The 13,680-nt window shown below is 39.0% G+C and overlaps 1 protein-coding gene across 3 annotated transcripts in view; it reads left to right on the top strand.

The window, feature by feature from the left end:
* Window positions 1–13,680, top strand: part of CDKAL1 (CDKAL1 threonylcarbamoyladenosine tRNA methylthiotransferase) — a 951,890-nt gene that overhangs the window by 843,091 nt on the left and 95,119 nt on the right. For all 3 annotated transcript variants that reach the window (XM_089682258.1, XM_089682259.1, XM_089682260.1), the window contains exon 14: window positions 7,102–7,185. In XM_089682258.1, coding sequence (XP_089538384.1) covers window positions 7,102–7,185 — 84 coding nt within the window. The remainder of the gene's footprint in view (window positions 1–7,101; window positions 7,186–13,680) is intronic.

The raw sequence follows: 13,680 nt of genomic DNA, 5'->3' as shown, positions 1-13,680 counted from the left end.
AAAAAAGTGGTTAGGAGTGAAGTTCATTTTTAAGGTCATTAGTAAGTAGGGTCAAAAATGTAATGTACATATTAGAGTTGTGATGCATGCCTCAGCTTCTAATCCTAAACAGCTTTTATAGTTATTATGCACAGTTTCACCATTGTTTTATTAGTAGTATGAATATAGGAATATAGAATATTTTGTCACACTACAACCTTTTAGACAAGGAAGCTTTGTTAATGTGGCTGTGACAGTTGGGATTACTGGTCACATTCAACATTTTGCTCTTATCATTCCCTAATTACTGTCCCCAATCAACTATTACTGTTAGTGAGTACGGTCACTTGCACATGCCCTCAGACCTCGTTTTGTACATGAGACCGTAAAAACAAACACACAAAGTCCAATGGGGAAATGTTAGAACTTCTGGCAGTGTTTTTTTTTCTGCTGCCCATTCCTTTCTACATTTTCTACCCCTTTTTTTTTTTTTTTCTTGCTCAGATTCATCACATAAACAAGTGAAGGAAAATCTCCGTGATAGGGTTACAGAGAGAAATGAAAACTTGACCAAAATTTTAGTCCTTCCCACGCTATACAAAACTAAAAAAATTTAAAAATGCAAAACATTGGTTGAAGTTGGCCTCTAAAGTAGGATATTATGACAGCTCCGCATACATTTATGGAACCTTTCTGTGACAAGAAAATGCAACTTCTATGCATAGGAGTGAAGTTATCGCAGCCAAGCCAATCAAGCTATTAACCGCCCTGGTGGTATTCCCGAGTGTAGCTCGGGGTAAAGTTTCAGTACCACAAGCGGTAACCCCGAGCTACACTCGGGAATACTATGCGGCGCTGTTCCACAATCCCTCGATCACTTACCTTGTCCTGCGCTCCCGCGATGTCTCTCCTGCAGTGTCTCCAGCAATGTAATCCGGCAGATGCCGGCATCTGTCTTCTGGGTTCCGTCCCCTGCGAGCGTCGGGACGTACGGGGCATGGAACGGCGGGAAATTAAAAAATTACAAAAAGTGGCATTCACTAAAATCACATAGCAAAACATTACTGTATCAAACCATTTCACATATATTTTGTCCCGAGTGCTTTGTCCTGTGCCCTGCCTACATTTTTACTGTTCTTTCTGCCTGGAAACTGAGAAACATCCATGGCATCCAAAAAGATTCCCTTTAGGTCAAAAGCGGTTTTAGACCAGCTAGAGAACAGCAATAGTAAATTAGAACCACTTGCTGAATTGAGTGAAAATGATTTGTGGGGAAATTCCTCATCAGACACTGAAAATGATTTTGCGACTTTGCTCAGTGATGTGCGAACTTGGCGCTATATTTAAAATGTCAGTGTTTTTGGTTTGATTTATATTATTGAATTACATTTATTATTATTATATTATTATTTTATGATTATTTATTAAATTATAATTTATGATTTTGTGTTTAAAATTTTATCATACCTGGCATGTTTACTAGACTCTTGTTCGGACAGATTTCAGTGAGTTATTCCTAAAAATTACAGGCGTGCAATAAAAAAAATGCATATTTCCATGCAAAAAAATGGTACCGCTTTCAGCACCAAAAATCTGAAATAATCATACCGCCAGGGAGGTTAAAGAGCTTGTACCCAAACGTTAGACTAGGAGAAGATGGATGCGCACATGATAGCCAAGAACACTGCAGCACTGAAGGAAGTAGTGTGATAATGTGCTAATATGCTGTTTAATTCTGCTTTAAGCAGTTAGGCAGATTTGTTCCAATAGCTAATTTACTCTTCCTCTAGTGGCTAATCTACAATTCTCTACATTCAATATAAGAAAAAATATGTTAGTACCCTGTAAAAATAACTCTAATAATTTTATTGATGAAAATGTGCATTATCCTCTTTAACACAGCAAAACGATTCTGCTAAGGTTCCTAGTTCATGGGCTAAGCCAAAGCCTGCAAAATCGCAAGCTAAAACCTAACTTCATGTAAGGCGGCTATCAGTATACAATGCTGCAGTGGGAAATTCATCCACTCACACTATTTAATGAATGGAGGAATCTGCTGGATTTTTTTCATTTAGCCTTTTACGTGTGTATGGCAAGCTTTACCCACAGATACACATTAAACTTATTTGAAAAGCTGAAGCAAACCTGAAGTTACCCTTTTTATCTTTATTCTGTACTTGACATGTATAGTCCTGTAGATGACTATGACTTTTAAGTGTTTTTTTTTCCACTTGAAAATGCCCCAAAATACCTGTATTTTTCTACTTTGAATGCATTTCTTGCACACCTATGCCAGGGCTTTTGGGCTCATGTGGTCCTTCTACCTACATGTGTTGAGGTGGTGTGAAAAGAGGGGGTATGTTTTCTAACAATGTTTCTATTGACCATTGTGTCACTCTGTACTGTCTTTATGTAAAAAATAATAAAGATTATAAGTTAAAAAGGCGGGGTGTGTATTACCAGGTTTAACTGTACGGTCATGCTACATCACACTGCAGACAAGCCATAACAGGAAAGTAATGGTAATACTTTGAACATGGAGGTTAATAATATAATATCTCTGACTGAACATCTTTCTGTGACATCAATTGGTTCTCATTCTTGGTTACTTTATCTCTTTAGCCACCTAATCACAACAAATTGCCATGAGCACAGGGTAATTTAATACCATAATTGATGCACCATGGTTTTATTATGTGTAAGTAACATAGCAGTAGGAGTAGCTTGTAGTTACTGGGACCAAAGTTATATGAGGGCTTTTTAGAGGTAATGGTCTCTCCTCATCATTGGATTCAATAGTGTAATGTGATTACTAATGAGGAGACGCTTACATGTTTTTTAATTTAATACAATTAATCCCTTGGTATTTTCTGAAGATTGATGCCTTACGGGCAATAAATAAAATTCTGTCTATGAAAGTATGCTGAATGTTCTGTTTTCATTTCTGTAAGAAGGGCAATTGTTGGGATTTAGTGTCTGTTAGAAGTCGATTTGAGGTAGAGACAGTGTATCACAAGGTACTGTGGCCCTTGCAAAGTTGGGATGAGCCCATAGAGCAAGTGTGGTTTAGGCAGTGAAAATAAAATGTGGGAGTATTGTAGTTTGGTCCAGATGTCCAGTATAGGGATGTCATAGTTATTAGGAAGAACAGTAAAGCCTTGCATAAAATGTGTGACTGTTATGAGTGCCATGAGAGACAGGAAGTTTACGTAAAAATAAGCTACTAGTTTCACACAGGGTGGGGCCAATAACTGCATGTGTATGCAATACCCCTGCCTATGGAGCCCCTGATAATAAGATCAGAGAGTAGTGCTGTTCCAGGGAAACCCAGAGCATATAGTCCCATATGTCTGCAGTAGTCTATGATTCTGGTCGTGTGATCAGCCATGTAGGCAGGGTTTGGACTTTTTATTCCTGCCTTGTGTTCAGTAGCAGAAAGGTCTCTCTGTCTATCCCTGAGGCTTCCCCTGCTAGAAGAACTTGATGAACATCTGAACAAATGGAATTGAAGTAATGTTGGGGGACCTAAATTGGAAAAGTCTACAATAGATAAAGCAGTTGTGAAGGGTAGGGAGAGAAGGATCCATTAATCTTGAGTGAGGTAGAGAGCAATCCAAGTGTGCAGCAATTGAGGGCTATAGATATGGGCTAGAACTTGATATAAAAAATGCCAGTCCACCCAGTCAAAGGCTTTTTTCTGCATTTGTGTACAAAAGAAACTTGGGAATGTTATTACCTCTTATTGTAGCCAACAGATCAATGATTTGTGTGGTGTTATCATGTTTTTCTTTAAGTGCTATGAAGGCAGATTGATCCGGGGGGGGGGGGGGGGGGGGATGCATTGTAAAATGTTGTACCCCACCTGTTTCCTATAATCTTAGATAAAGGTTTAGCTAAATCTTGGATAAAAGTTTGAGGCTGCAGTTCAATAGGGAGATTGGACTATAGCTTGCGCAACTTAAAGTAATTATAAAGCTTTTTTTTTTTTTTTCAAAAAATAAACCTGTCATTTATTTGCTCTGTTTAATGGTTTTGTACAGAGCAGTCCTGATCTTCCTCTTCTGGGTCCCCCATCATTGCTCCTGACTACTTTTCCCCTGGCAAGTGCCCCTTCCCCCCCTCCATAGACACACACAGAGCGGCTCACACCCACTCTCTGCTCACGGCTGTGATTGACAGCACCACTGCTACCTCCATGTGCACTGGACAGAGAGAGCCACTGCTCTTGCGCACAGCTCTCTATCAAAATCGGGCTCAAGTAAATATTTAGTGGAGCCCGGGAAGGTAAGCTGGACACAGCAGGTTTTTTGCAAAGGTCATTGTAAAGGAACAAGTTTTTTTACCTTAATGCAGAGAATACATTAAGGTAAAATACCTTGTACCTTGACAACTACATAAAGGAGGTCTTTATCTCTGGGTATCACTGAAATGTCAGCCCAGAGAAAGGTTGAGACCATCTGTAGCTGCTCTTTGCAAAGTATTTATTTTATGATCTGGTCTATTCAGTCATAGGGTAGTTTAACTTACACCATTGTGCTACATGCTGGGGTCCAGTGCGCTCCTTTGCCTTTAAGAGGGGTGGCTCCCTCAGGTCCACCTGCCCTTGATCTATCCATTAAATGCATGTGCCTCTATTATGGGGACTCACAAATTTTAGAGTTAGGACCACAGATGATCAGGGTGCTGTGTCGTGGCTCTGTGGCTTACGTATGTATTTGCAAATGTGTGCTAACTAAACCCCTGTTATAAATGCATACTGTTAGACAGGTTAATTCGGTTGTTAGCAAGCTGGCTGGCAAGTTGTCCAAGAACATTGTTCTCTCCCTCTTTTTTCACTATGTGATGCCTGTTTATGTGTCCTTGCTTCATAAGCCAGTTATAGACTTGGGCGGGTGGCCACTTTTATGCATAGTTTAACTTACACAACTGTTTATTACCTTGCATCTGTTTTTATGTAGGCTTTTATTTTTTTGTGTATGCTTCCAAATAGTTTTACAGTATTTTGCTTATCCACTACATAGCAGTACTTTGTAAATATCCATACGTAGTCATTTTCATTCCCTGACTGGTTATATTTTTCCTTTCTATACTTTGTATCGAAAGAAATGCTCCACTCTCAAGTTGATGTGTGCAGCGTTTGGAAACGCAAGCGTAAACCATTACACTAACCTCCATAGTGTACATTGCTGAAAATGCCACAGAGAAATTTTAGCTGTCACTCATACCCATACAAATTTTATGGGGATCAATTTCAAATAATGTAGGGAAGAGCGTGAAGTGTAAGTATTTCTAGCAAAGAACGCAAAGAAAGTAAGTGTAATTTAAAGTGTGTGTAAATCTGTTTTTCAGTATGTTTAGCGTCATGCCGAAAACCTGCCAGTTTTTCCACTTCCTGTTGCAAATCGACAACTCAAAGTCAATGCCTTGCAATTTAGAGCAGTGTTGTCAGCCTGCCTTGCAAGCTGCTTCGCTTGGCCAATAGGCTGTCTATCTGATAGTCCTTGTAGGTGCCCAACTGAAGTAGTGCACATGGCTGATTGATAATGTTTCTAATATTTGCAAGGTAGTGGCTTAGTGCTGTCAGTCTGCAACAGGAAGTGTTGTTACTGGTAGTATCTCCATGTAAGAAACTGTGCAACATATTTACTAAAGACTCTGCTTAAAAAACTGTATATAGTAAGACACAATGCCAAACATACTGAAAAATAGATTTTGGATTTACATTTGCTTTAAAGATTACACTTACCGTTCTTAAATGATGCAGATTACATCTTTGTGGAATTCTTGAAAAGAAATAAGTTGTGAGAAAATGCATAGGCAGCCATTGCTGACTTCCAACTGAAAAAGCTAGTTGACTTTCTGTAGTGTCACTGTTTTTGGAGTCACTGACCTAGAACCAAATATGCAGCAATTTAGAACTTGTGATCTGTTTACATTTTACAAATTAGTGACACAAAAGAGATGGCAATGAGATAATCGGCATGACTGCATGATAGCAAGAGAACTGTCATTTTTCAGAATGAAGTCAGTAATGCTTAAAGCGTATGTATAGACTTTTTTATTATTAGGATAGAGTTGGGAAGGGCTGGAAACCCTTCCAGCTCATTTGTTTTGCTGCTTCTGTACCATTGGGGAAATTTTCCTTTACATCCAGACCTGGAGACACAGTAGGAAGCTAAGGAAAGTGTCTTGAAGTGAGGGGATTTCTCAGACAGAAGCAGGGGTCTACATTGGAAGATTGTGAAAACTCTAAAGTTTTGGATTTCCATTAACCAGCTTTCTCAGGGACTAAGGTCACCCGGACAAACAGAGGGGTGAATCTTCCCATTTGGAACAGACAATAAAAAGTGACAGTCTGCCCCCAAAATAAAAAAATTCCTATAGATACATGTTAATATTTTAGTTTTGTTTTTTTTTTGTTTTTTTATAGAATCCTTGTAATACTTTTGATTTAATCAATACACCCCTTCCCCAAAAAGCTAGATTACACTACTGTATAACATTTTATATAAAAATTAGTCAGTGAAATGCACACCAGTTGTGAATTTGGAGGTCAGGGACTAGGTGCCGTGTTATATTCCTTCATATGAAACATTATACTCTCCAGGCGCTGTAAAAGGTATTGCATGCTTTAGTTGAAGACTTTTGTACGTGCTCTGGTGCTGCATGCAATATATCGCACTCCTATTCTCAACCACTGTAATAACTTGATCTTTATGTTATGATTTAAAATAATCAGATTTGTTAGTGACTAGCTTACTAGTTAAAGCAGCTGAAGGTTGAAATATTAATATTTGCAGAGCCTGTAAATATAATAGTACATTTTTGGCACACTATTGTCTTAGTGCAGTCGAGTATCCAAGGCAATATTTGGCTGAAATATATCGTAAATGTGTTGTTGTAAAGAATCAAATAAAACCCCTGATACGACCCATATGTTTGTCTTTGATTTGACAGCTTGACCAGCTGTTCCTAGGAATAGTTTTTGCAAATAAAAGAAAAAAAAACCAATAAAATAACTAAATAAAGTAATATCCTTATCCTATTACTTATAATACGTGTAATACTGATATGTTTTTATATTATGATTAATATACCTTATGCATTTTTTTTTTTTTGCAGGTGGGTGAAAAACAGCAAGTTTTAGTTACAGAAGAATCATTTGATCACCAGTACTATGTTGCCCACAATCGATTTTATGAACAGGTAAGTTTTAATACTTGTATAACAAGCTACTGCGTATTGGCCATACACTTTTCATAAACAGCTGGTTCCTTGTGTCCTACAGCACATGACCTTCTTTTTATAGTTATATACTGTAGTTGGTAAAGTTGATTAAAGACACCAGTTCAACCTAATTTTTTTTGTTTTTTTACATCCCGTCACCATAGTGACACTGTACTACTTGTGGGGGGTGATGAAGATTTTTTTTCTTTTTTACACTGATTGCTTTTACACCCATAAAGGCTGCAAAAGCAATCATTTCTCCTTCTCTCTGGCTGCATTCTTGCAGCCATTGAGAAATACTGTAAGAGCTGTGATTGGTCACAGCTTGTCACAAGGTACAAGGCAATGATTTCAGGAAGTGACATTTTGTTTACTACTGTTCCTGTGATCACTGATTGGCCAGTCAGTGATCACATGAATCGGCACCTCACACAGAGGTCCCGTACAGCGATCGATGTTCCGCTGTGTGGAGAAGCAGGCACAGGCAGTGAATGCAGAGACCGTTTATAAATGGTCACCCGCTCCTGCACTGCTCCCATCCGGCTATTTATGTACATGGGCTGGACGGGAAGTGGTTAAGCGTCTCTTCTCCACGGAAAGTAAGTTTAATGTTGGTAGTCGTTCCTCATAACTGAGGTCCTCCAGCCCATTAATTAGCATTCTTGCCTTTCCCTGTACTGACTCCACTACACGCACGTGCTTTAGTGAGGATCTGTGACCAAAACTGGATGGCCTATTCAAGATTTGACTGAGATTGACTGGAATTGACTGCACTAGTGTGAACCAGGGTCATTGGAATACATAAAAAACACTGTGCATGCATTTTTGATGCAGAGAAAAAGCGCAGTGAACTGCATCTAGTGTGAACTAGCCCTAAGGCTCCATTCACATCTGGACATTTTGTATCATTGGCAGAATCGCTGCAATTCTGCCCGCAATCTAAAAACACTGTGCATAATAATGACAAATCACAACACGTGTATTCAGATGCCATTGATTTCCAATGGCACCTAAAGAGCGGTGTGTTTCTTCCACGATTGTCACGCAATAAGTCACACTGCAATTTCTCCAAACCTTGTAACCCCAAAAGAGGCCGCCCCTCCTTTTTTGAGTGGCACGCTTCGCACAATTCGGTTTGCCAATATTGCAGAGATATTTAAACACTTTTCTCCTGCGCTAGGAAAAGACTCAGTAGACCCAATAGGAGTGTTCTGGAATTTTCTGGAATATGCACTGCTTGCTGCCCTCAACAGAGGAGAAACAGAAAAAGGGCGCACCGACCTAGTGCCTTATCATTTAAAATATTTATTGAAGAAATAAAATAAGTATACTCACAATAGATATAAAAACACAGGCATGTCAAATGAACAAGATGTATGATCCAAACAACATCTGAGTCCATAAGATGGAACCCTGGATGACCAACTGGCTAACGCGTTTCGAGGACACAACCTCTTCCTCAGAGCCAACACTGCAGGAGACTCCTGTAGTCCATAAGATGGAACCCTGGATGACCAACTGGCTAACGCGTTTCGAGGACACAACCTCTTCCTCCGAGCCAACACTACAGGAGACTCCTGTAGTGTTGGCTCTGAGGAAGAGGTTATGTCCTCGAAATGTGTTAGCCAGTTGGTCATCCAGGGTTCCATCTTATGGACTACAGGAGTCTCCTGCAGTGTTGGCTCTGAGGAAGAGGTTGTGTCCTCGAAACGCGTTAGCCAGTTGGTCATCCAGGGTTCCATCTTATGGACTCAGATGTTGTTTGGATCATACATCTTGTTCATTTGACATGCCTGTGTTTTTATATCTATTGTGAGTATGATACTTACTTTATTTCTTCAATAAATATTTTAAACGATAATGCACTAGGTCGGTGCGCCCTTTTTCTGTTTCTCCATTTGCACAGCGTTTTAGGTGCTATTGAAAATGAATAGCACCTGAATATGCGTGGTGCAGTTTGTCAAATTAGCCTAGCAGTTTGTGATCGTGGAAATTCTACGTGCGTTACATAACGCCCAGATGAGAAGAGAGCCTTAAGGAGACTTTTGCAGAGACCTGCACATTTTTGCACTACAAAAATGCTGATCTCTGCAAGGGCACAAAAAATGTTTCCTATGTGCCCAATTCACACTAAAATGCAAGAAGCAGCTGTAGAGAATTTCTGTGTGGAAAAGTGCAGCATGTCTGCATTTTTTGACCAGTTATTCTAGATAAGTGTACACTTTATTCTGCGCGTTGTCCTGTTTATGATGAAAGTAAAATTCTGTCTAGCACCCCTGCCCGAGTGTCACCTATAGGCACAAGCCTGCTATGACTAAAGATAAAAAATCCCTCTGTGTCTTACTGTAGCTGGATAAAACACAACTGGAAAAAACATTTCTATAGTAAAAACGGTGCTCGCCAATTCAAACAGAATGTAAAAAACACTTTATCTGTCAACTAAAAATAGAATTTGCAGAAGCCCAAGGAACCATTGTCATACAGTTGTGTGTTCATACTAATTTTAGTACATCCATATGGGCACTATGAGGCAGAGGATACTGTTCTTGAGTTTGCTATATTTCATTAAGCAATATGAACAGATGGTTAGATTACAAGTTTACATTTGGTAATCTTTAAAGCCTTGTAACGTTCTGAATAAAAAATTGTTACAAGTGTGGGTAAATGAATGTCACCACCCTGCCTCTCTACCTCATCCAATCAGAGATCGCTTTGCATTCATTAAAAAAATGCAAAGTGTCCTCCTAATGATGCCTATGCAAGTTAGTGAACCCATGTGTTCACTAAGTAGCAGGACAGCAGGGACCCAGAAGCTACCGGTAATGATTGTAGTAGTAATGTCTACTTCAGTGATTTCCAGTTTCCCCAGGAATCTTCCAGGTATGACACATGCATGCTTACATTGGTTCAAGCTGGATCAAAGTAACTATGTAAAAATATGCATACCTAAACGTCAGTTTTAAGCTAAAGGACAGCTAATGCGAACGTATGCCACTCTTACTATGCTATAGTTATAATATAAAATGCCACCTCCTAAAATATAGAGTTGTGTTTTTCATATTGCTCTGTTGTTTCCTCCTCCTCAAAGTGGAGCTCCACTTTGAAAAGGATTAGAAATTCTGTCAAACCTTTATTATAAAAATAAAAAAACACTGCGCAAAAAAAAAAGTCCACTATATTCGGTGAGTGCAGTATATGTTGGTTATCACGGATGGTGTTAATACACTGAAGTTTTCTGCATACGGCACTGTTTTCATTTATTTCTTTGGAGCACATTGGATTTAGGATATCTTCATTTTTTGGATTGGGACTTTTATTTTTTGCACTTTTATTTGGACATTATTTTATATATTTTTCATTTACATTTTGTGATTTTATTTGTATATATACTTTTTTTGTGCTTTTTTTATTTTTATTTATTTTGTTTGATGGTTTGTCAACAAAAAGCAGCAGCATTGGTTTAGGAATTCAATATTTTTTGACGCTGGTTTTTTATATTAAAACCTTTATTATGGTTTATATTTTGTTGAGAACATTATTTCTCACTTTTGTCAGGCAATAATACAGGAAGAATAAGGCAATCTCATGAAGTGGAGTCAAATCCCACATTTGAAATCTTGAAGGAAGAAGTGTGCAAGGTACAGCAGCTTGCGCTTTTCGGTAAAAACTTTATTCATAGCTTTTTTTACCGAAACGCATAAGCGTCTGTAGCTTGAACACTGTAAACTTTATGAATAAAGTACTTTTATCAGGAGACTGAGTTGCCGGCTTTTCACCTTATACGTCCATGCTGTTTAATGTGCCTGGAAGACACTGAGCTTTGGAGCACCGTTGGTCTACCTCCAGGGGAAATCAACCTAGGTGTACATTTTCGTTTGTGCACATTTGAGATCTGTTCTCATTGGCAGATTTTGCCTCACCTCCTTATCTAGCGACAGCTCTCACATTATGAGCTTCCCTAATCAACTGTCACTACGCCTTGAAATGAAGGTAAATGTCACAGAGAACCACAGTAAAACCCCAACAGAGGTCATAACCCTTCACCATTGTAGTTTAAAAATTATGCACAAATGTGTCAATAGAGGCTGTTGAAAATCGCATTTCTATCATGTCATCTATAGCATTTCCCATATTACCCACCCAAACTATGTTTATAAGGGTCCTTTTACAGCAGATAGCCATTAGGGCCCTACTACTCTGTCTGCATGGCCAGAGAGTGACAATGTGCTCAGCCTTTCATTGCCGATCCTGTTGTAAGCACAGACAAAATTTCTCTAACATGACAGCCTGTGTGCAGTTTTATAGTCTGCCAATCAGAGATGCACAGTGCTGATTTAGTTCATATTTATTGTGCAATTTTACAGTTTTTCACTCAAACTGCCCTCAGCTTGTCTGACAAGGAGGCAGGGAGCCAGGAGTTTATTTCAGAAGTGCATGCTAGCAGGCTAAGTGAGCTTTTCCTCTTTTGTGATTTACCATAAAATGGGCCTTCTAGACAAGTGGATGCCATGGAAGTCCTCAGTCAACACTGGGAAGCACAAGGCACCAACACTAAAAATAAATAACCATACCATCAAGGAAGTGAGACTCTGGTAGTTCCATTTTGGCATGGCTTCCATGCCCTATGCTACTTTCACTGTGCAGTGGAGCCTTATTAACTAAACTGCGAAGTGAAGTTTGCAGTGTTGGCACTATGTTGGAATTGTATAATGATAGAACTAGCTAGCAGCATACATTTGCAATAATTCTCTTTAAAGGGGTATGTCCACATTTAAGTTTAGGGTTTGGTATAGTTAAAAGGGATGTATAGTCCTTGAAATTATTTAGATGTTCTACACGTAAAAGAGCTTAGCTATAGGTGTAGATCATTTTATCAGTGTGTGTAAACTGTTTTTAACTTAAACCTGGGATCATAGAAATATGTACATTCCTATTACCTTCATTGAGTAATGTTCTGAAAATGTTAGTTGCCTTATTGTCAGTCTGAAGCAGTGTTTTTACTTTCTAAGTCACTGATCAGGAACAGAATACAAGGGTTGTGACCTCATTTGCTGCATATTTGATTTGGGTCAATGAAGTCTTGCACCCAGAGGATCAGTATGACATCTGAGCAACTTGACTTTTTAGAAGGAGCTCAGTCATGCCAGCCTCCATGTCTCTTTTTCAGTACAAGTTTTCTTTAAAAAAAACCCAAAAAACTGTGCCTTTGTATTTATAATATTTATTAGGGCGACCCTATTTGGTCATTACATACAGGTTTTTTTGTCCTGTTTTGCAATGCTACACAATCATTGTGCTTTGTTGCTCTTTCTTAAAATGCAAGTCTTTAAATAGGTGTCCCGTTGAAAACCATGCCCTCCCTGTGTGCATATCTTTTTAGTTGGTAGTCTAGGTCACTGTGGCCAATCTATTTTCTGCTGATTCTCCTTTTTGGATGTTTATATGTTTTAAATAATGGAGAATACAACAGGAGGTTTTGTGGCGATTGGCAATAGAACCAGAAATAATGGTAGGGAAAAATCATTCTTAGGATCCCCAAGAGAAGTAAGAAATTATCAAACTGCAGCTATAAATAAAATGTCACTTTTTTCCTTTTAAATACAAGTTTTATCATTCTCTAAAGCTACAACTGCTGTTAGTAGAGGATATGTATAGGGCGCATCAATGGAGGAGGTTGTGGACCAAGAGATGTCAGTCGGGGATGGAGGAGACACTGGATAACAGGCACCACCTCTGGGAGTTGAAGCAAACTGCATGTGGAAGTGGATAGAACAGGAAGGCACTTCTAAGTGCAATATATCCAGAAAAATCTTTAATAATGACGGTTAGAAACACAAGCTCGTAGTTAAGACAGGCTCAATAAAATTGTCAGAGTGCAGAGGCTCAATCCACCATGTGAGAACCCGCTATGCTAGCCAGACAGATGGGTATGGAAGAAGGAGCTCTGTGCATGCTCCGAAACGCGTCTCCGTTCCACGCCCGTTCATAACCCATGTCACTTAAGGTTGCGGTCTTCTGGACAGCGTGCGCTACAGCGATAAATATTTCTTATCTATCACTGCAATTGCAGCAGGGATGATAGTCCACTTTAACATAAATGTATATTCACACTCGTGCGATGGACGTTCTGTATGGTCTAGTGATAAGGGTTTTGAAATTGTTAGTTGAACACATTCCCCTTCCTTTGCTCCTTGCACTGTTGTTGATTAAGCCAGACATTGCCCATGTTTGTAGGCTAACACGGGGAAGTTATAATAGTGGAACTGTAATCCTAAAAACTAAAGCAACTTGTTCTTTGGTCCAATAATATATAGACTTACAATTTTTTCAAGGTAAAAAACAGCATAGCAGCCAGGATCAGTAAATGCAGATTCTTTACTTTGCATGCATACAGTTCTTGTCATCCTCCACATCTCATTGAATGTGTAGCCTGGTATTACAGCATCTCTACTGGCTGTGGAGCAGCTCCTACGA

Source organism: Staurois parvus, unplaced genomic scaffold (assembly GCF_062004578.1).
Source record: "Staurois parvus isolate SC_StPar_1 unplaced genomic scaffold, SC_StPar_1.0 ptg000287l, whole genome shotgun sequence".
NCBI classification, from domain to species: domain Eukaryota; kingdom Metazoa; phylum Chordata; class Amphibia; order Anura; family Ranidae; genus Staurois; species Staurois parvus.
Note: the sequence above shows the minus strand (reverse complement) of the source record. Positions and strands in the feature narration are given on the sequence as shown.